Genomic DNA, 15877 nt, shown 5'->3' on the forward strand with positions numbered 1-15877 from the left:
ATAATAAAGCCAATGTCCCGAAAAACGTGACTAGGTACGCCTTTGTGCGAAAATGGAGACTATTAAAAAATATTTTCTTCATTTTTATCAATTTTTGCATTTTGTTCTAAATTAAATTTATTCGAGAGTCAGACATCATGTGGTTTTGGAGCTATCTGGGTACAGCTGACTATTTGAAGAACGCTCTGCTATGTAGTTCGCAACTTTCAAGTTGTTTACCATCCTTTGCGCCTCCTGAAAATTCGGAGCTAATGTTTAATCTCTTGAACAACAAGAATTATGCCAGACCTTTTCCTAGGATTTTCGGCAGTTGCTCTTTTGGAAGTTTGGATCGAATATTTCTGAAGAAATTTTAATCTTTGCTTTGATAAGATTTTTGTCGCCTTTTGACTCTTTACGGCGTTTTGCACCGTTGGATCAAACAATGCCAGGTCAGCAAGTTCAGGACTAAGATACCACAGATTATTAATTATGTTGTTATTTCCTTTTTCTGAAATTTGTGTGTCAATGTTTTCATATTTCAATACATTTTCAATGAGGTCTAGGTCTTGTTTTGATGCCAAACGTATCGTAGAATCTGAAGAACCATCTGTCCCGAAAACAATCAAGCTTGGCTTCAAGAAAATCGTAACTATGCAATTGTCATTGGTGCTGGACCCCTGTAAGGTATATAGGAACGTTACTAGTATCATTATGGCTACAGTAGAAGCTATCGGAGAGGATCCCTACAAATATAAGATCTCTAGAAGCTTTATCCGTGAACAGCGGAGAATAAACCGTGAAAAATAAACCCAACAGCTTCAAGGAACGAGGCTATTTGTGTGCACTGGCATGGAAAACTATTACCAGATATTCTCAAAACAGGGAAGAAAAAACGGGTTGCTGTTCTGGTATCACATGGAGGTAAAGAACAACACCTAGGCGTTCCTGAAACTGAAAGTAGCTGGGAGAAACAGGAACTAGCAGTGTACAGTTGCCTAGAATAATGGGGTCTCACCAGCTCGAGCAGATATTAGGTCGAGAGCTTCTGTACCACTGTACAAACTTGTTAGAAAAATTGTTGAGAGGGATTTTTGACTGCAAGTTTGGAAGCACATCCGGACATCAACCAAACATATTCAAGCGATTTCTATAAGAATAGTTTGCGATTGACAAATCCAAGTTCGAAGTAGGCGAGAGTGTTTCAAAACTACTGCCCAGCCCACTTCCCAAGAACAAGAGACCGTAGAAGCACCTAGCGTTTAATTCGTTCGAGACTGGACGCCCCCAGAATGTTTTTTCTATTTTATTTATTTAGTATCCCACACGACAACAACTGAGTGTTAGAAGTGAGAGTTTGGGTTATTGATTTTACAAAACGTATAATGAACAAGATAATGTTTATATAGATATAATATAGGATATATTGGGTAAACATTATCAATAGGTTAAAAAGAAATAGAGACAATAGATTAAGTTTAATACAAAAAATAGTGAAAACGATATTCAGAAATATTTTTAGGTCCAAAACAAGACCTAACCCGCATTGAAGATTTACTTAATACGAAAGGCATTCACAAGCCAATATCAGATAAAGGAAATAACAAAATGATAAATCATATGTGGTACCTTAGTCCTGAACTTATTGGTCTGGCATTGTTTGATCTGATAGTGCAAAACACCGTAAAGATTCAAAAGACGACAAAAATCTTAACAAAGCAAAGATAGAAATTTCTCCAGAAATAATCGATCCAAACTTACAAAAATCAACTGCCGAAATTCCTAGAAAAAGGTTTACCAGTCATAATTATAAGTGAGACTTAATTGTTGTTCAAGAGATTAAACTTTAACTCCGAATTTCTTGAAAAAGATAATGCAACATGACCACAGAACGTCAATTACCAGGAGGGGTATAGGATGGTAAATAACTTGAAAATTGAGGGCGACATAGCAAGGAGTCGAGTTCATCACTAAGTTGTCATCTCTACCCAGATGGCTCCAAAACCACATTATGTCAATCCCTTAATGCCCGTAATTTCAACACGTAGCTATCTATGAGTTCACAGATATCTCCCGTGTAAGCAACATTTTATAATTTCAACGGGTGTTCGAATCTTCGGCTTTCCTTTTTCACTTGTAAACATCATCGGTCATTAAGCTCAACTCCAACGAGAAATGAATTAAAATTAATATTTAAAAAAAAGTAAAATATATTCGTTTTCATTCGCAAAAATTTTATAATATAGGAAGAAAAGAGTTTTTTTAAATAGACTCCATTTTTGCCCTAAGGCCTTTTTCGGGACATTGGGTTTATTATCTCGAATTCAGTAACACTTATGTACTTCGTTGTTCAGCAAGAAATGTTAAGAACAGAATTGCTTTTAATTAAATGCGTAATACGGGCAAGTAGCTTTAACCGTTCCACATATATGGGCCGTCGAAATCGCCAAATAGGAAAAAATAGATTTTCATAACTTCGAGGCCCCAGTACCACGTTTTAACATATTCGAATTGTGTTCAAACTTTGGCAATCTTAAAATTTAACAATACTAATAGGTTTAGGCGGCTCCCCGGCAAAAAAAAAACCGAGATCGATTTCGTCCTTTGAGTTAAAACCAGCCCAATGCTACAAATTAAATTAAGATGCTACAAAAAAGAAAATATTGATATTTTATCAAATTTTATATTTTTACATAGTTTAATAACAAACAAATGGTATTACGACACCATAATTTTATACCCTACACCACACTGTCGTAAATGGTATCAATAACATAATAATCTGCTGAAAAAATCGACTTTATACGGTCAACAGTCTTAGTTTAGAACACTGTTATGTATTTTTTGATGGTTTTTCCAACTTTAAATGACAATTTTACGACTTTTATGACGATTTTCGGCCAAAATCTGTTTGCATATTTTGCATATTTTTTGCATATTCTGCATATTTTTTGCATATTTTGCATATTTTTGGCATATTTTGCATATTTTTTGCATATTTTGCATATTTTGCATATTTTTTTGCATATTTTGTGCATATGCAAAATATGCAAATATGCAAAATAAATACGAAATATGACCCTGCCATTGAATTTAGATTTCTTTGAAACGAATTTTGGTCCAATCAGAATCTTCGTATCTTTAATATTAAAAAATATGCAAATATGCAAAATCCGATGTCTACTTATAACTTACCTATAGTTGATTTGCTGAAAGAAAACGATAATCTGAACACCAGCTGTGCTCTAGTATGGAAGAAGTATCATAATATTTTTTTGGATGTGGCGGTTACAAGCGTAATGGGCTTTAGTACAAACAAATTAAAAACGTATGGTGATTTTTTTGAAGGGACTGCTGACAAAAAAACAGTAGCGAATCAAAACATAATAACTTCATTATGTAATGAGAAAGTCAATAGTTTAAGAGAGAGAGGATATGATATATTCTTCACTGATGGTTCAGTGATAGGAGATGTTACTGGGGCAGCGCTTTATCACGTAGACTCTGACACCACCAAATCATTTTATGTTTCTAAGAGATTTTGCTCGATGTCAGCAGAAATACTAGCTTGTTGGCAAGCTGTGCTTTTTGGTGAAGCTAACAATATAAAAAAATTGGCTATACTCACAGACAGTTTGAGTGGGTTGCAGGCATTGAGTAATAATAAACACAAAAATTTTATGATTGATAATTTTATGAAGATTGTGGATTCCTCGATGGAACTGGTTGAGGTACATTACATTCCGGGGCATTCAAAGATCACGTTCAATGAAAAAGTTGATAGGGCAGCCAAAGCAGCAGGGTCTGAAGGGAATTTGTTATCAATACAGTGGCCAATCGGCGATGCTATTAATGCTGTGGCAAAGAGTATCTGGGAAGACTGGGGTATCCAATATAGGCAGGAAGCAGCAAATAGCAATTCCCACTTCTATAAGATCTTTCTTGACATATCCAGAACACCGTGGTTTAAAAATTCAAAACTTAGTTCAGAGAAGCAAAGGCTTATCAATAGAATACTGTGCGGTCATTGCTTCTGTAATGACACCCTTTCAAAAATGGAAGTGGTATATAACAATCTTTGCGAAGTTTGCGATGTGGAGGAGACAGCTTCCCATATAATATTCAATTGTATGAAGCATGAACAACTGAGGAGGTCCTTTCCTGTGCTTAGCGAGTACTTCACTGTTGATGAGCTCGTTAGATCCAAGGGCTTAGACAGTCTAAACATCGTGGTGGATTTTCTGCATAAAGCAAATGTTGAGCTCTGAAGTAATGATAATTGGTTGCAGTATGAAAACTTTATTAGTGATAAACAAGATTTTGAAACGAGGAAATATGGATTCAACAAACAACCCGAATGTTCAATAATAATGCCATCAAGCTTCTCTTGATTTTGAATAATAAGGATTTTTCTCCGGTTTAATAAACATGCTCGTCGCAGAAGAGGGGCATGTTGACGTCATATGGCTATATGCCTTAACTTTTTTATCAACATTCACAATAGTTATCAACGAAGGAGGTAATTGGCACAAGGAAGATAAACAACAAAAGTAGTCAGCCTACATATTTATTCGTGGATCTTTACCATATTTTTTGCACCATTTTATTTGGCTTTATGGTAGCGGTGTGATCCAAGGGTTGAAGAAGGAGTTAAAAGCCAAAAAAAAAAAAAAAAACATATGATTAGAAAACACTGTGGAAGCGGGAATTGTGAAAATATTCTGTTTAAAGAATGTTTGTGTGCGGGAAAAGAAATTTAATTTTTATTGAAATTTCAATTTTTATATTGTTTCTGTAATCGAGGCGCAAAATATTCAACATAACACTGAACAAATATCTTGTTTGAGTTATTTTTGTTTTTTATCTTTGCTTTATTTTATCATTCGTAATGCCAGATTTTTTAGTGGTTTTCATGAAAAAATTGTGTGGCAATACTTTGTTAACAATTGATTTCGCCAATTGAGAAATAATGAAAATTTGCGAATTTTTAAAATAAAATGATAACAATTATGAATTAAAATGTGGTTTTGTTAATAAAACAACATTTTTTTATTTTTAAGAGTTTTTGGAGTGTTTTAAAGTGTCATGTTTCCAAAAAATTACAATTCCACTTGAGAAACCAAAAGTGGTTTCATTCCGAAAAAAATTTTCGGTTTCTGAAGAAGCTAAATACGGAATCAATTCCACTTTCGATCGGAATTGGTTTCTGTGACATGCCTGTATCAGGCAATGTTTTCAACATTTCTTTGCACCAATCGACACTAGTCTTTTTTGAGCGATTGTCAAATTGTGGAGGTTCTACGTATTGATTTTTACAACTGTTAAAATTAGAATAACATAGAAAACCCTCAAAAATAAAATATGCATATATTTTTTTGCACCGATTGCGTGGTATCTTCACAATTTTCCAAATTTCACAAAACTGAAATCTTTGATCATAAATAATACGCACTAGCAATTATATTAGACAAAACTTATCAAAGTACGCTTTGTTCACCGTTATGTTCTGTAGCGCCCCATCAAGTTTATTAGAACATTTAACGTAAAATAAGCACAGAAACCTACAAATAATATAGTCCGGTCAAAATAGACATGCGTATAAGGGGGAAATAGCAAAAATTCCCACAAAGCTGAATTTTGGTGGAGAGCTAGGGTTGGTCATTAGAAGCAACGTCCTAAAAGTCCCCTTCGATCCCATGTGTGCAAAACAAGTTATTCGGGGTCAAAGGTCATTTTTGGAGGCATTTTTCAGTTTTTTTAATTTTTCTCAAAAACAGTAAGACTTAGCAAAAGCCGGCTAAAGTGAAAGTTGTAGATTCAATAATTGTCTACAAGATTGGTCTTTCTGATTCTTAAAAAAGACTTACCATTTTCGAGATATCTCGATCTAAAGGTCAAATAAAAAATTAGCCGCGTAAGTACATTATGAGGCGAACCGGTTAAAGTAACGACACTATATGTTAGATACTTCCGTAAGCTTTCAAACGATATCCAGTTTGCAGTAATCGGTACAGTAGAACCGGGTCGAACCCGGTTTTTAAATTTGGCCCTTCGGGTCTAATAACCGGCGAACCGGATCCGCAACCGTTGAAAATTATACATTTCCGTAATCAGCGCAACAAACCCTACCTTCGGACAAAACGTGAAAAAAATCGGAGAGTTTTCGTTGGGGTCGGTCCCCCTTGGGCTTTCGATTATACATGTGGGTTAAATGGGCTATTTTTGCATAAAATGACTCTAACATTGAATAACTCTACTAAACACACTCCGATTTTGTTGGAATTTTTTTTTTAGAAGATAGCTATAATTTCGCTCTTCAAGAAAATATATATTTTTTGGGGGGACAGACCCGATTACTTCGCTTATTTTAGCCAATTCGTCTGAATATGTGCATATTTCCCTTATAAGTGCATAAAAATCATGTGTTTTTGGAACAGCTATATCTCAAGAATGGTTCCTTCTAAGAAAAAATGTATAAGGGTCAAACTTGTAGATAATTTTTCTGTCTACAATATTTACTTTAGTCACTTTCTCATTCGATCAACCGTTTTCAAAAAATAAATCCGAAAACCTAAAAACCCTTAAATTTTGACCTTTGACCCCGAATAATTTTTTTTGCACACATGGGATCGATGGGGACTTTTAGGACGTTGCTTCTAATGGCAAACCCTAGCTCTCCACCAAAATTCAGCTTTGTGGGAATTTTTGCTATTTCAATGTCTATTTTGACCGGACTAATAGTTGTACTACATGTAGTACACTCGGCATATCTGGGTTAAAACTAAAAACAAGTTCAAACGATTTTTAAGCTAGAATTGGACGTTACATAGCCATAACGCCATAACCATAGAAAACCAAAACCTAATTGGTTTCATAAGTTTATGGCTATGTTATGTCACTACTGATCGAATACATTGATTTTCATAGGCTTCGTCCAATCAGCTGATTGATATGGCGTTATGGTTATGTCAGGCTTCGCCTGCTTAACTTGCTTGCTTCTGATAAAAGAATAAAAAAGAAAAGGGCAACCCAGTTCGAAATTTGCTCGGCCTTCTTTATTCTTTTATTTTTATTATGTCAGAAATGAAGCAGAAAATCAAGGCAACCAGGCAAGGCAGCTTATGTACCCAGGCCTTTAGGTCTAAACAGCTCAACTCGAATTAATTAAATAAAATGCTTATAACTAACGAAATTTGTCGATAAGTTAGCAACCATAATAATGTTGTCGCTAAGACCTACCGATATCAACAATGTTGCCAACTTTTATTAATATTTTTCATTCATAAATTTGCGTTTTAATTTTATCGATTTTTGTCGGCAGCCATGCAAGGCGAATTTAACAAGGTGATCCAATAGTTGACGTTAGGCTGTTGTTGTTGTTGTAGCAGCATGAAACCTACGTTGAAGCATAGGTTTGATGCTGGGTTGGCAGCCGCTGGCCGAAACACTATGGTTTCGGGTCAATCCGGTACGTAAGAACCCGCTGCCGTGGGATTGACGTTAGGTTGTAGACTTCATTTGCTGTCAAATTTTTTTTTGCGCGAAATATCCACAAAAGTTAGAAGAAAACGTTAAAATATTGTTACGGAATTAGGTTTAACTAATCTCCGTGTAGACGTTGTTTTATTCCCCGATACGATTCGTACCAAATAAAACAGGGTTCGTTTTAGATTACGGTTCTACAATGCTTTATTTACTTTATTACACTTATTCGGAACTGACTGTTAAGGCCTGCGTACATAAGCTGCTCTGCCTGATTGCCTTGCTTTCCTGCTTCATTTTTGACATAATAAAAATAAAAGAATAAAGAAGGCCGAGGAAATTTCGAACTGGGTTGCCCTTTTCTTTTTTATTCTTTTATCAGAAGTAAGCAAGGTAAGCAGGCAAGGCAGCTTATGTACGCAGGCCTTTATAGCTAAGTACACAGCTTTACTTTACTTCTTTACTAGTCGATGTTTACACTTCGGTATAAAATGCACAACTGCCCACTGTTTGGCCGGCATCTCATATTCATACCCAAAATCTCCCTGTTCTAGAGTCCTCTAGAACACATATGGCAACATCTCGAATCTGTGCAACGAACACACAGACGCACATTCGCAATAAGCGAACAACCACATTCACATACATACATGGGTGAAATACGAGTGACGTAATTACAACAACAAACAAATTCAAGAAATAAAGAAGTAATAGGCCGTTTACATATAACCGGGTTAACCCAGTGGGTCTGGGTTTCAAATGCCATTTCCATTGTGTATACTTCAAATAAATCCTCATAAAGAAGGTTAACCCTGCAAAAAACTATAATATAAACGCCGTATAACAAACTAAACAATAAATACATGATTGTTGCAAAACAAAACAAACGCACATTAATAACAGGTAAAGTAACATCCAGAATAATGAAGAGAGTTCTACATGGTAGTTGTTGTTGCTTAAATAAAGTAACTGCGTAATAAAACTTTACGTTACAATTCAAATTTTTAAATTAACGGAAATTAAACTAAACTAACTTAAACCTATCAGTTACATTCGTAACAATATTATTCGCGAAGCTTAAACAAAGATGTTGTACACAGATATTTTTTATAGAAGCGAAATATTTGTTATTTATTTTTGATTAAAAATATGTTTTGACAGCAAATGAAGACATAGGTTGCTATTTGGTCTGTTCCAGTACTGCAAGAATCTACTAATTTTTACTATTTTTTTCGATAACATAAAGGAAAAAATGTTATCGTAGTAAAAAGTTGTAGCTTCTTGTAGGTTCTGGAACAGAGCAATTATTGTATCACCTTCTTTCTTATGCCATGATACCATGGTTCTACGGATAACAACAGTGCTGTCAACTTTTATTTAAAATTAAATTTTCAATGAAACCACTCTAGTGTGACCTTCGACATAGCATTGCGTGAAACTTTCATGGGTACAATGCTACAATGCCAACGTTCAATTTTTAACGCCGTTTATTTTCAGAAACCTCTTCAGTGTGGTCTGCTGGCTTCGTTCTCTCTTCAGACGTGTATTTTTGTAGTATTGATTGAAAATAATATAAATATTTTGTATTTGCATTTTATTCGCGAAAAAAACGAAGGGAAATAAATATATTTGCCAAAAATAAAAGAAACAATCCAATATTATTATTGAGCAATAAAAATACAAAGCCAAAAAACTAAACAAATATTTTTTCCAATCTCACGGCTTTTCTCGCATGGTTTTTCTTTCTACGAAATTTTTAGAAGAACTCATTTACGGCATATTACAGAAAAAAAGGTTGAATCAACAACGAACGGAACGGCAATAACAAAAACAACAGCACAATAACAAAATAAGCGAAAAGGCGAAAAGAAGAAGAAGAATACAATAACAGAGCAACTAATCAACCGAACGAATTGGGAGCAAAAGCAAAATACACAAAAAATAGAGAGGAGTGAGTTTTGTTTATTTTTCTCGTGTCGGTCGGAAAACACAGAATCTTTTTACCTTCCTTCATTCTTCTGTCTTTCGAATAAAACACAACTTCATCACAACACAGAAAACACAGAATTCTCATCATCATCAACTAGTCTGATTTTTACTTGCTTTGAAACCTCGTAATAACTTGATGTTCTAAGGATGTCGGAATACAGATTAACGGACCAGAAATATTCCGAGGCAGAATACCTTTTCCAGGTAGGTTCTATTATTCAATAATCTTTTACGTTAGGACCGTTAGATTCACTATAGTAGTAGACATTGAAAGAGATGTGTGTATAATTCTTTTTTGTAATTCTCTTTTGTGTATTTTTGTTTGTGCTTTGGCCGGGTCATCATTTTGTGCTACCGAAACAAAATAAAAAACAAAAACAGACAATCGAAATGGCCAAATCGGATGAGGAATTCGATGTGGAATTGTGTTCAACGCCACCCTCCCACACAGAATTGGAATTGGAGCTAAGCAATGATCCGCATTCGCGATACTCGTGGACATTGGTGAAGAGGCGGCGACCTCGCCGCCGTTACACAGTGTCGCATGGGGGTGGTGGAGGTGCAGGATCTGCGACGACGAATGGTTGCCAAAATGGTGTTGGAGGTTCTGTGTACTGTAATGGCTCAGTTGGAAATCTACCACCTGCCCCGCCCTCTACGCCAACTTCATCAACACCCACCAATACTAGCCTGCTATCATCATCGTCGATTGTTAATGGTCCCATAGATGAACCAGATCAACGTATCGACAGTCTTCTATACATTCTTGACTATGCACCCAAGTACAAAAAGAAACTAAAAGAGCAGCAACGTACTGATGCCGAATTAGCAGAACTATTTAATGTTGTCTCAATAACAGCCTCCAATGGTAATTCATCATCGGCCTCAGCAACGTCCAAAATGAAAGAGCAACCCGAACGTGGTGTGGCGTCCATGTCACGGACCATACGTAAACGTTTGGGTACTACAAAAATCTTCAAAATACATCGTAACCTAAAAGAGTTTTGGGAGACAGATGAAGAAGATTCGGTATCGGCGCCTGAATATGATACCGAAGAAGAGGATACACGTTTTCATAGACTGGGGCGCATAAAACCATCTGGAAAATTACTGCAACGTAAACGGCAACGCCGTTTTGCCCGCTTTGAACATCAAGAACGTATGGAAGCCATGGTGGATATATTCGATGAGGCAATGACCTTCAATGAAACCTAAGAGGAAGTTTATGTTGCTGACGACAGTAAGTACCCGCTGTAAGGGTCAACAATATAAGAGGGAGACGGTTTGTTCTCCGCTCTATATATGAAATTGAGAGCGACGATAAAAGGTCTGATTGTGTGTGGTATTTAGGTTTAAGGGCTGGTATGCACGATTATACTGCTACCTATTTTGACTGAGTTTGAAGTTAATATTTTTGTTAGTTAGTACTTAAACAAGAAGCTTATGATAATGTGAAGCATGTAATGATGATAAAGATTATTGTAGCCAAAAATGATTACACTCTTTACACTAAGAAATGTAAAACTGTTGGGAGATTTGTTTTGTTGCGTAGTTACACATACATGTGTGAGATTTCTTTGGGAAAGTGTGACTTACATTTAGTTTAGAGGCATACGTCAAATTGCTATGGAATGTAAAGCAGTGGTGGGCTTTACGTGGAACTTTCAAGTTTCGAAAACTTAAAGAATCTGGACGAGTTTTGCACCTTCCTTATACTTATTGTAATTTGATAAAATTTAAAAAAAATGTCCAGTTAAGCATCCCACGCGAATACTTGTGTCATGTTTACCACCAGGTAGATTAAATTGAGGAAGATAATCTTGAGGTATAAGAATCTGCAAACATTTCAGAAAGTATGGATTTATGTACCTTAAGAAATTGTATTGTTGTAATCAGGATCTCAATAGCTACAACACACTGGTAACCACAGTAAATCTTAGTGGATTTTAAAAAACATTAAAATACAATCAAAGTTATTTACAGAACTTCGGAAGATCATATCTCACAAAGCATTGACTTTCGCCAGGGAAAATTTTAAATTGCTAAAATCTGTACTATTCCCCTAGGCTGCCTTTGGGTATATTCCAAAAATATCTGCGAATGGGGCATAGCATTTATGGCCTGTTTCACTAAGACGATTCGAACTCAAATTCGTTTGAACTACTATCAAACTTCTGTTTATGGAAAATATTTGATTCATTTCCGTTTTCAATAAAATATAAATATTCTACACTAACAGTAGCTTGGTAGTAATTAGATTCGTATTTTACATCTAAACGAAATTCAACAATTTATTTCCATAAATTAACTTTAACAAGTCCTTCATGTCCTCTTAAAGTAAGACTTTTTGAAGTTGTCTTGCAGAAAGAAGATTTCTTGCCACTATATCAATGGATAAATATGAAATACAATCTTTTATTGATAGGAAATATATTGAATATTTTCAAATGGCTATTTGTTAGAAGACAACTTGAGGGGATTTTTTTAAAAGTCCAGTAAAATGTAAGTCTTTGTTTTCTGTAATATTGTCCAAGACAAACAAAGATCTACTATAAGATCACATATTACAATCCGAAAAGATTTCAAATTTAATTACCAACTAGTTTTTCCAGTAGAAATAAACCTTTGAAAACATTGCACAAATTTAACGAGTAATGCGCATAGGAAAACCACACAAGTGAATACAAGGCATTGTCTAAAAAATAGGTAACGCTTTTATGAACATATTACATTGTAAAAATATGCATTGTTCGCCTTGATGTCTAGAAATATGTCGGTTCAAAAAATCTGTTCAGATTATCTATTCAGCGTTTCCAGCTCATATCCATAGTAGGACCATAGGTATCAAGTCAAATATTATGGGGCCTAGAAGTGAATTGGCTTAGATTAGGTTTAAAGAATGTACAGTCACCTTATAATCAGTGACCGCTTCATTCGGGGACCTTAAGTCCACTGTGTTCATCCTTGAACCAAGCCAATCCTGCATCTAATCCAATAATAAGCATGGATTGACGAAATTAGTTTATTCCAGGCCACCAAATTACAGACTGAAAATGATCAATTTAAAGTCTCTCTTTAAAAGTTTTAGGGCTCTTTGGTATAAGAAAGGGTCTCTAAAAGATCAGAGTTCAATCGAATGCACGATTTTTAGCTACAAAAATTTAAATTCCACCTAACTGAATGTGGCTACTGTTCGAATCTTCTGCATATTGCAATTATTCAGACTTCGAATTAACAACATCTAGGACTAAAATTTCCATCGGAAGACTGGAACTGCAAAATCTACAATAGAAATGATCGAGTGTTGCGCCATGTTTCGTTGTTTCCTCAAACAAACTTGTGTCAGTTGGATATATGAATGTTTTAGCGTACATTAATTATGCTGCAAAGATGTTAAGTGTGAATGCGGGCAATTCATGTGTGACGCGTTCGTGCCAACTTTTTATGGACCTTTTTGTAAAGTTATAAAATTGTGTGATGCGTTTCTTCAATATTTTTTGCTTAGGTAGACAGGTGAGAATCATTTGGCATAACCACAATTAAAATTTGTGAGTCTGTGTTATGTTGCTATTCTTTCTACCCTATCCCTTTATTTTTCAGTGCATTCCTGTGTCATTTTTGCTTTTTGTTCAAAGAGATCATAAATAAATTTGTTTTTCAATAGCATTACATGTAGATTTCTTAATAAATGCTGGTTGTGACTCCTATATCGACATAAACAGAAAACCTCATATTTAAAGAACATGTCTGAAGTCATTCATCCATCCCTGTCTGTATCCATCTAAGCGGCAACTACAATGTCGATATTTTGATGACATTAGGAGTTAATTTGAGTATTTTTCTTTTGCGTTACACCGTCCACTTGTAGATCATAACATAACATCTTTTGTGGAATGATTTGATGGTTTTAATGAATCTCCCAAAAAGATCCCCAATTTTAACAGGAAAAACCCTATTCAGAAGCCTAGAACGCATTTAAAGATTCTTATCAAACCCGCTTGCACACATACACACGAATAAACGCCCATAATTGGTAAACAGCATTATTTCAGTGTAACCTTGTCAATCATAAATTGATAATGAGATATCATAAAGTCTACTTTTTCAAGATAACTAAAATTATAAATTGCTTAATTTTTTTTTTACAACAAAACATTAATAGATTTTGAAGTGCATTAATGGCGATTAAATTTTCTACTACAATGGCTTATAAAATGTCAAAGGCATTTTTCAGAAGTTATTCACTTTTTCTAACACATTAGGAAATATTTAGCCATATGCCATATGTTGGGATAAATTCAAATTCATTGAGGTAATTAGGCAATTTTGGTAATTTGAGGATTTGTAACAACATTTTTCCCTACTCTTTCACGAAGTAGGTTTAGGTTAGGAATAATCATTTGGATTGGATTCAGAATTTGATAGTAGCGTAAACAAAATATTGAATGTTGTTAATGATGAGAGAATGACAAAAATAGAAACGTATAAAGACTTTTTTGTCTTAAAGATATTAGGTTTATATACGATTCCATATCTTATCTATGTCTTTTTTAGAAGTCCCTTATGGTTCGGGTAAGCAATTCTGGTGCTTCTAAGCATTCCAATTCCATTACTATGTGCAATATTTTTAATAGCAAAAATTCAACCGAACGATGCATAGTTTACGGCATTGACTAATATATGTAGGTCAACCTGAAATTCGAAATTTTCGCAGGGTCTAGAAAAGTATGAGAGAGTGTTGCGTCACGATTCTTGTAACTCCTGCCTCCTCAAAGAACTTTGGATTGAGTGGGTCATTATTTTGTAGAACGCGTGTTCCGTTCAAGAGATTGAAACCGAACAAACAGGACACGCGTGACACGTTTGTGCTTATAGTATATCAGATTCTCCACATAATATGCATGCGTATTAAGGCGGAGCGATTTGTATGGAAAGAAAAACAAGATATTGAGACCCTCGCGATTCTTATTCCTGGGGTTGTACCACGATTTTGAAGTTTTTTATCCACGTATTTTGGATATTTTGGCATATAACAGCCAAAACATTGAGATTTTCGATCCACCACTTAGACAAAAATAGTAGCCAAGACAATAATTAAGAATTCTCTAGTACAACGCAAACGCTCCTTCAGGCAGTATTTGCCTTGTGGATAAAAACTTCAAGTCAAAATTGGCAGGCTCGATTTTACCGTAGACATATAGTCTAGTGGACTTTTTTGCTCAGTACAATCTCAGTACAATCAGGGCTCAATAAGGCGTTCAAATCGCCCCCAACCTAATGTGTTTGTATACAATAAAATGAGCTATCAAAATACATTCTGAAAACAAATTCCCAAATATTCTGATTTAGAACACTCTGTTGGAAGACTTTTTTTATTCTCAAATAAATTTATAATTTCGCTTTTCAGATGTTATTCGTTATAATTTCAGTTGTAGTCTTAAGTATTTCATTTGTAACTCGAAATACAAATGCAAGTTTGGAATTTCATTTTTAATTTTTTACAATCCATTTAAAATTCGAATTAATTCATTTGTAATTCGAAATGTTCCATTTGTAGTTCAAAATATGTAATAAAACCAATGCTAAGAATTTATTTTTAATTTGAATGGAACAATTCTTAATAAAAATGGAATACTTTGAAATTAGATGTGTATGTCAAATTTCAAATGGAATTAAATTAAAATAAGATACTTTGAAATACAAATGGAAAAATATTAAAAATAATACTATAATAATACTAAAAAATATATAATATTAAAAAGTAAAAAAATGGATTTCAAATGAAATTTATTGCATTACAAATTCAATTCCAAAAATCATAATTGAAGTGTTTCTAAGGGGGTCGATTATGGATAACAGCTCAATTGTAGTTGCGTTGCCAAAAGAGAGAATCATACAATTAAACTATGTGAAACTACAGAAATATTTATCAAATTCATTCAATATCAGTGTTTTGAACCTTCAGCTAATAATTTAATTTTAAAAAATTATGAATTTCAATGCGAAAATGGTCATTTCTATTATTAAATTTGTTGTTGGCAACGCAACTGGAGTTGGGTTGATATCCATAATCGACCCCTAATTCTACAAATGGAATTTTCGAATACCATTTAAAATATAGACAAATATCAAAGAATTTTCAAAGAAATCGTTTTCTCCAAATTTTTTTACTTCATTGAAGTATTGCTAATTTTTTATAAATAATAAATATGTGTATTCAATATTTATTACACATTTATGTATAAGGTTAAAACAGCAACTAACTGCACCCTCCCAACAGTTAATGAAATTAGTTACAAACTAAGTACATATTTACATTAGGCAATTTTCCTTGCGGTAATTGTGGAAAATTGTCTAATGTAAATATGGACTTAAACACAACAATAAAAAAGCAATACCAGCCCTAAACAATAAGAACAAGAACGAA

General features: G+C 34.3%; 1 protein-coding gene across 3 annotated transcripts; it reads left to right on the forward strand.

Annotated features, from left to right (window-relative positions):
• The first annotated feature begins 8968 nt into the window (after nt 1–8968).
• Nucleotides 8969–15154, forward strand: LOC141406712 (uncharacterized). 3 transcript variants are annotated; one of them, XM_073992656.1, is made up of 3 exons: nt 8969–9412; nt 9527–9654; nt 9832–15154. In XM_073992656.1, the coding sequence occupies exons 2-3, from the start codon at nt 9598–9600 to the stop codon at nt 10663–10665; spliced, it is 891 nt and encodes a 296-aa protein (XP_073848757.1). In that variant the 5' UTR covers nt 8969–9412; nt 9527–9597; the 3' UTR covers nt 10666–15154. The 3 variants fall into 3 exon arrangements, with proteins under 3 accessions (XP_073848757.1, XP_073848755.1, XP_073848756.1); XM_073992655.1 differs by having other exon boundaries at nt 8991–9412; nt 9518–9654; XM_073992654.1 differs by having other exon boundaries at nt 8969–9654.
• Nucleotides 15155–15877: the final 723 nt, after the last annotated feature.

Source organism: Musca autumnalis, unplaced genomic scaffold (assembly GCF_047663935.1).
Source record: "Musca autumnalis isolate F117 unplaced genomic scaffold, ASM4766393v1 scaffold_5, whole genome shotgun sequence".
In the NCBI taxonomy this organism is placed as follows: Eukaryota; Metazoa; Arthropoda; class Insecta; order Diptera; family Muscidae; genus Musca; species Musca autumnalis.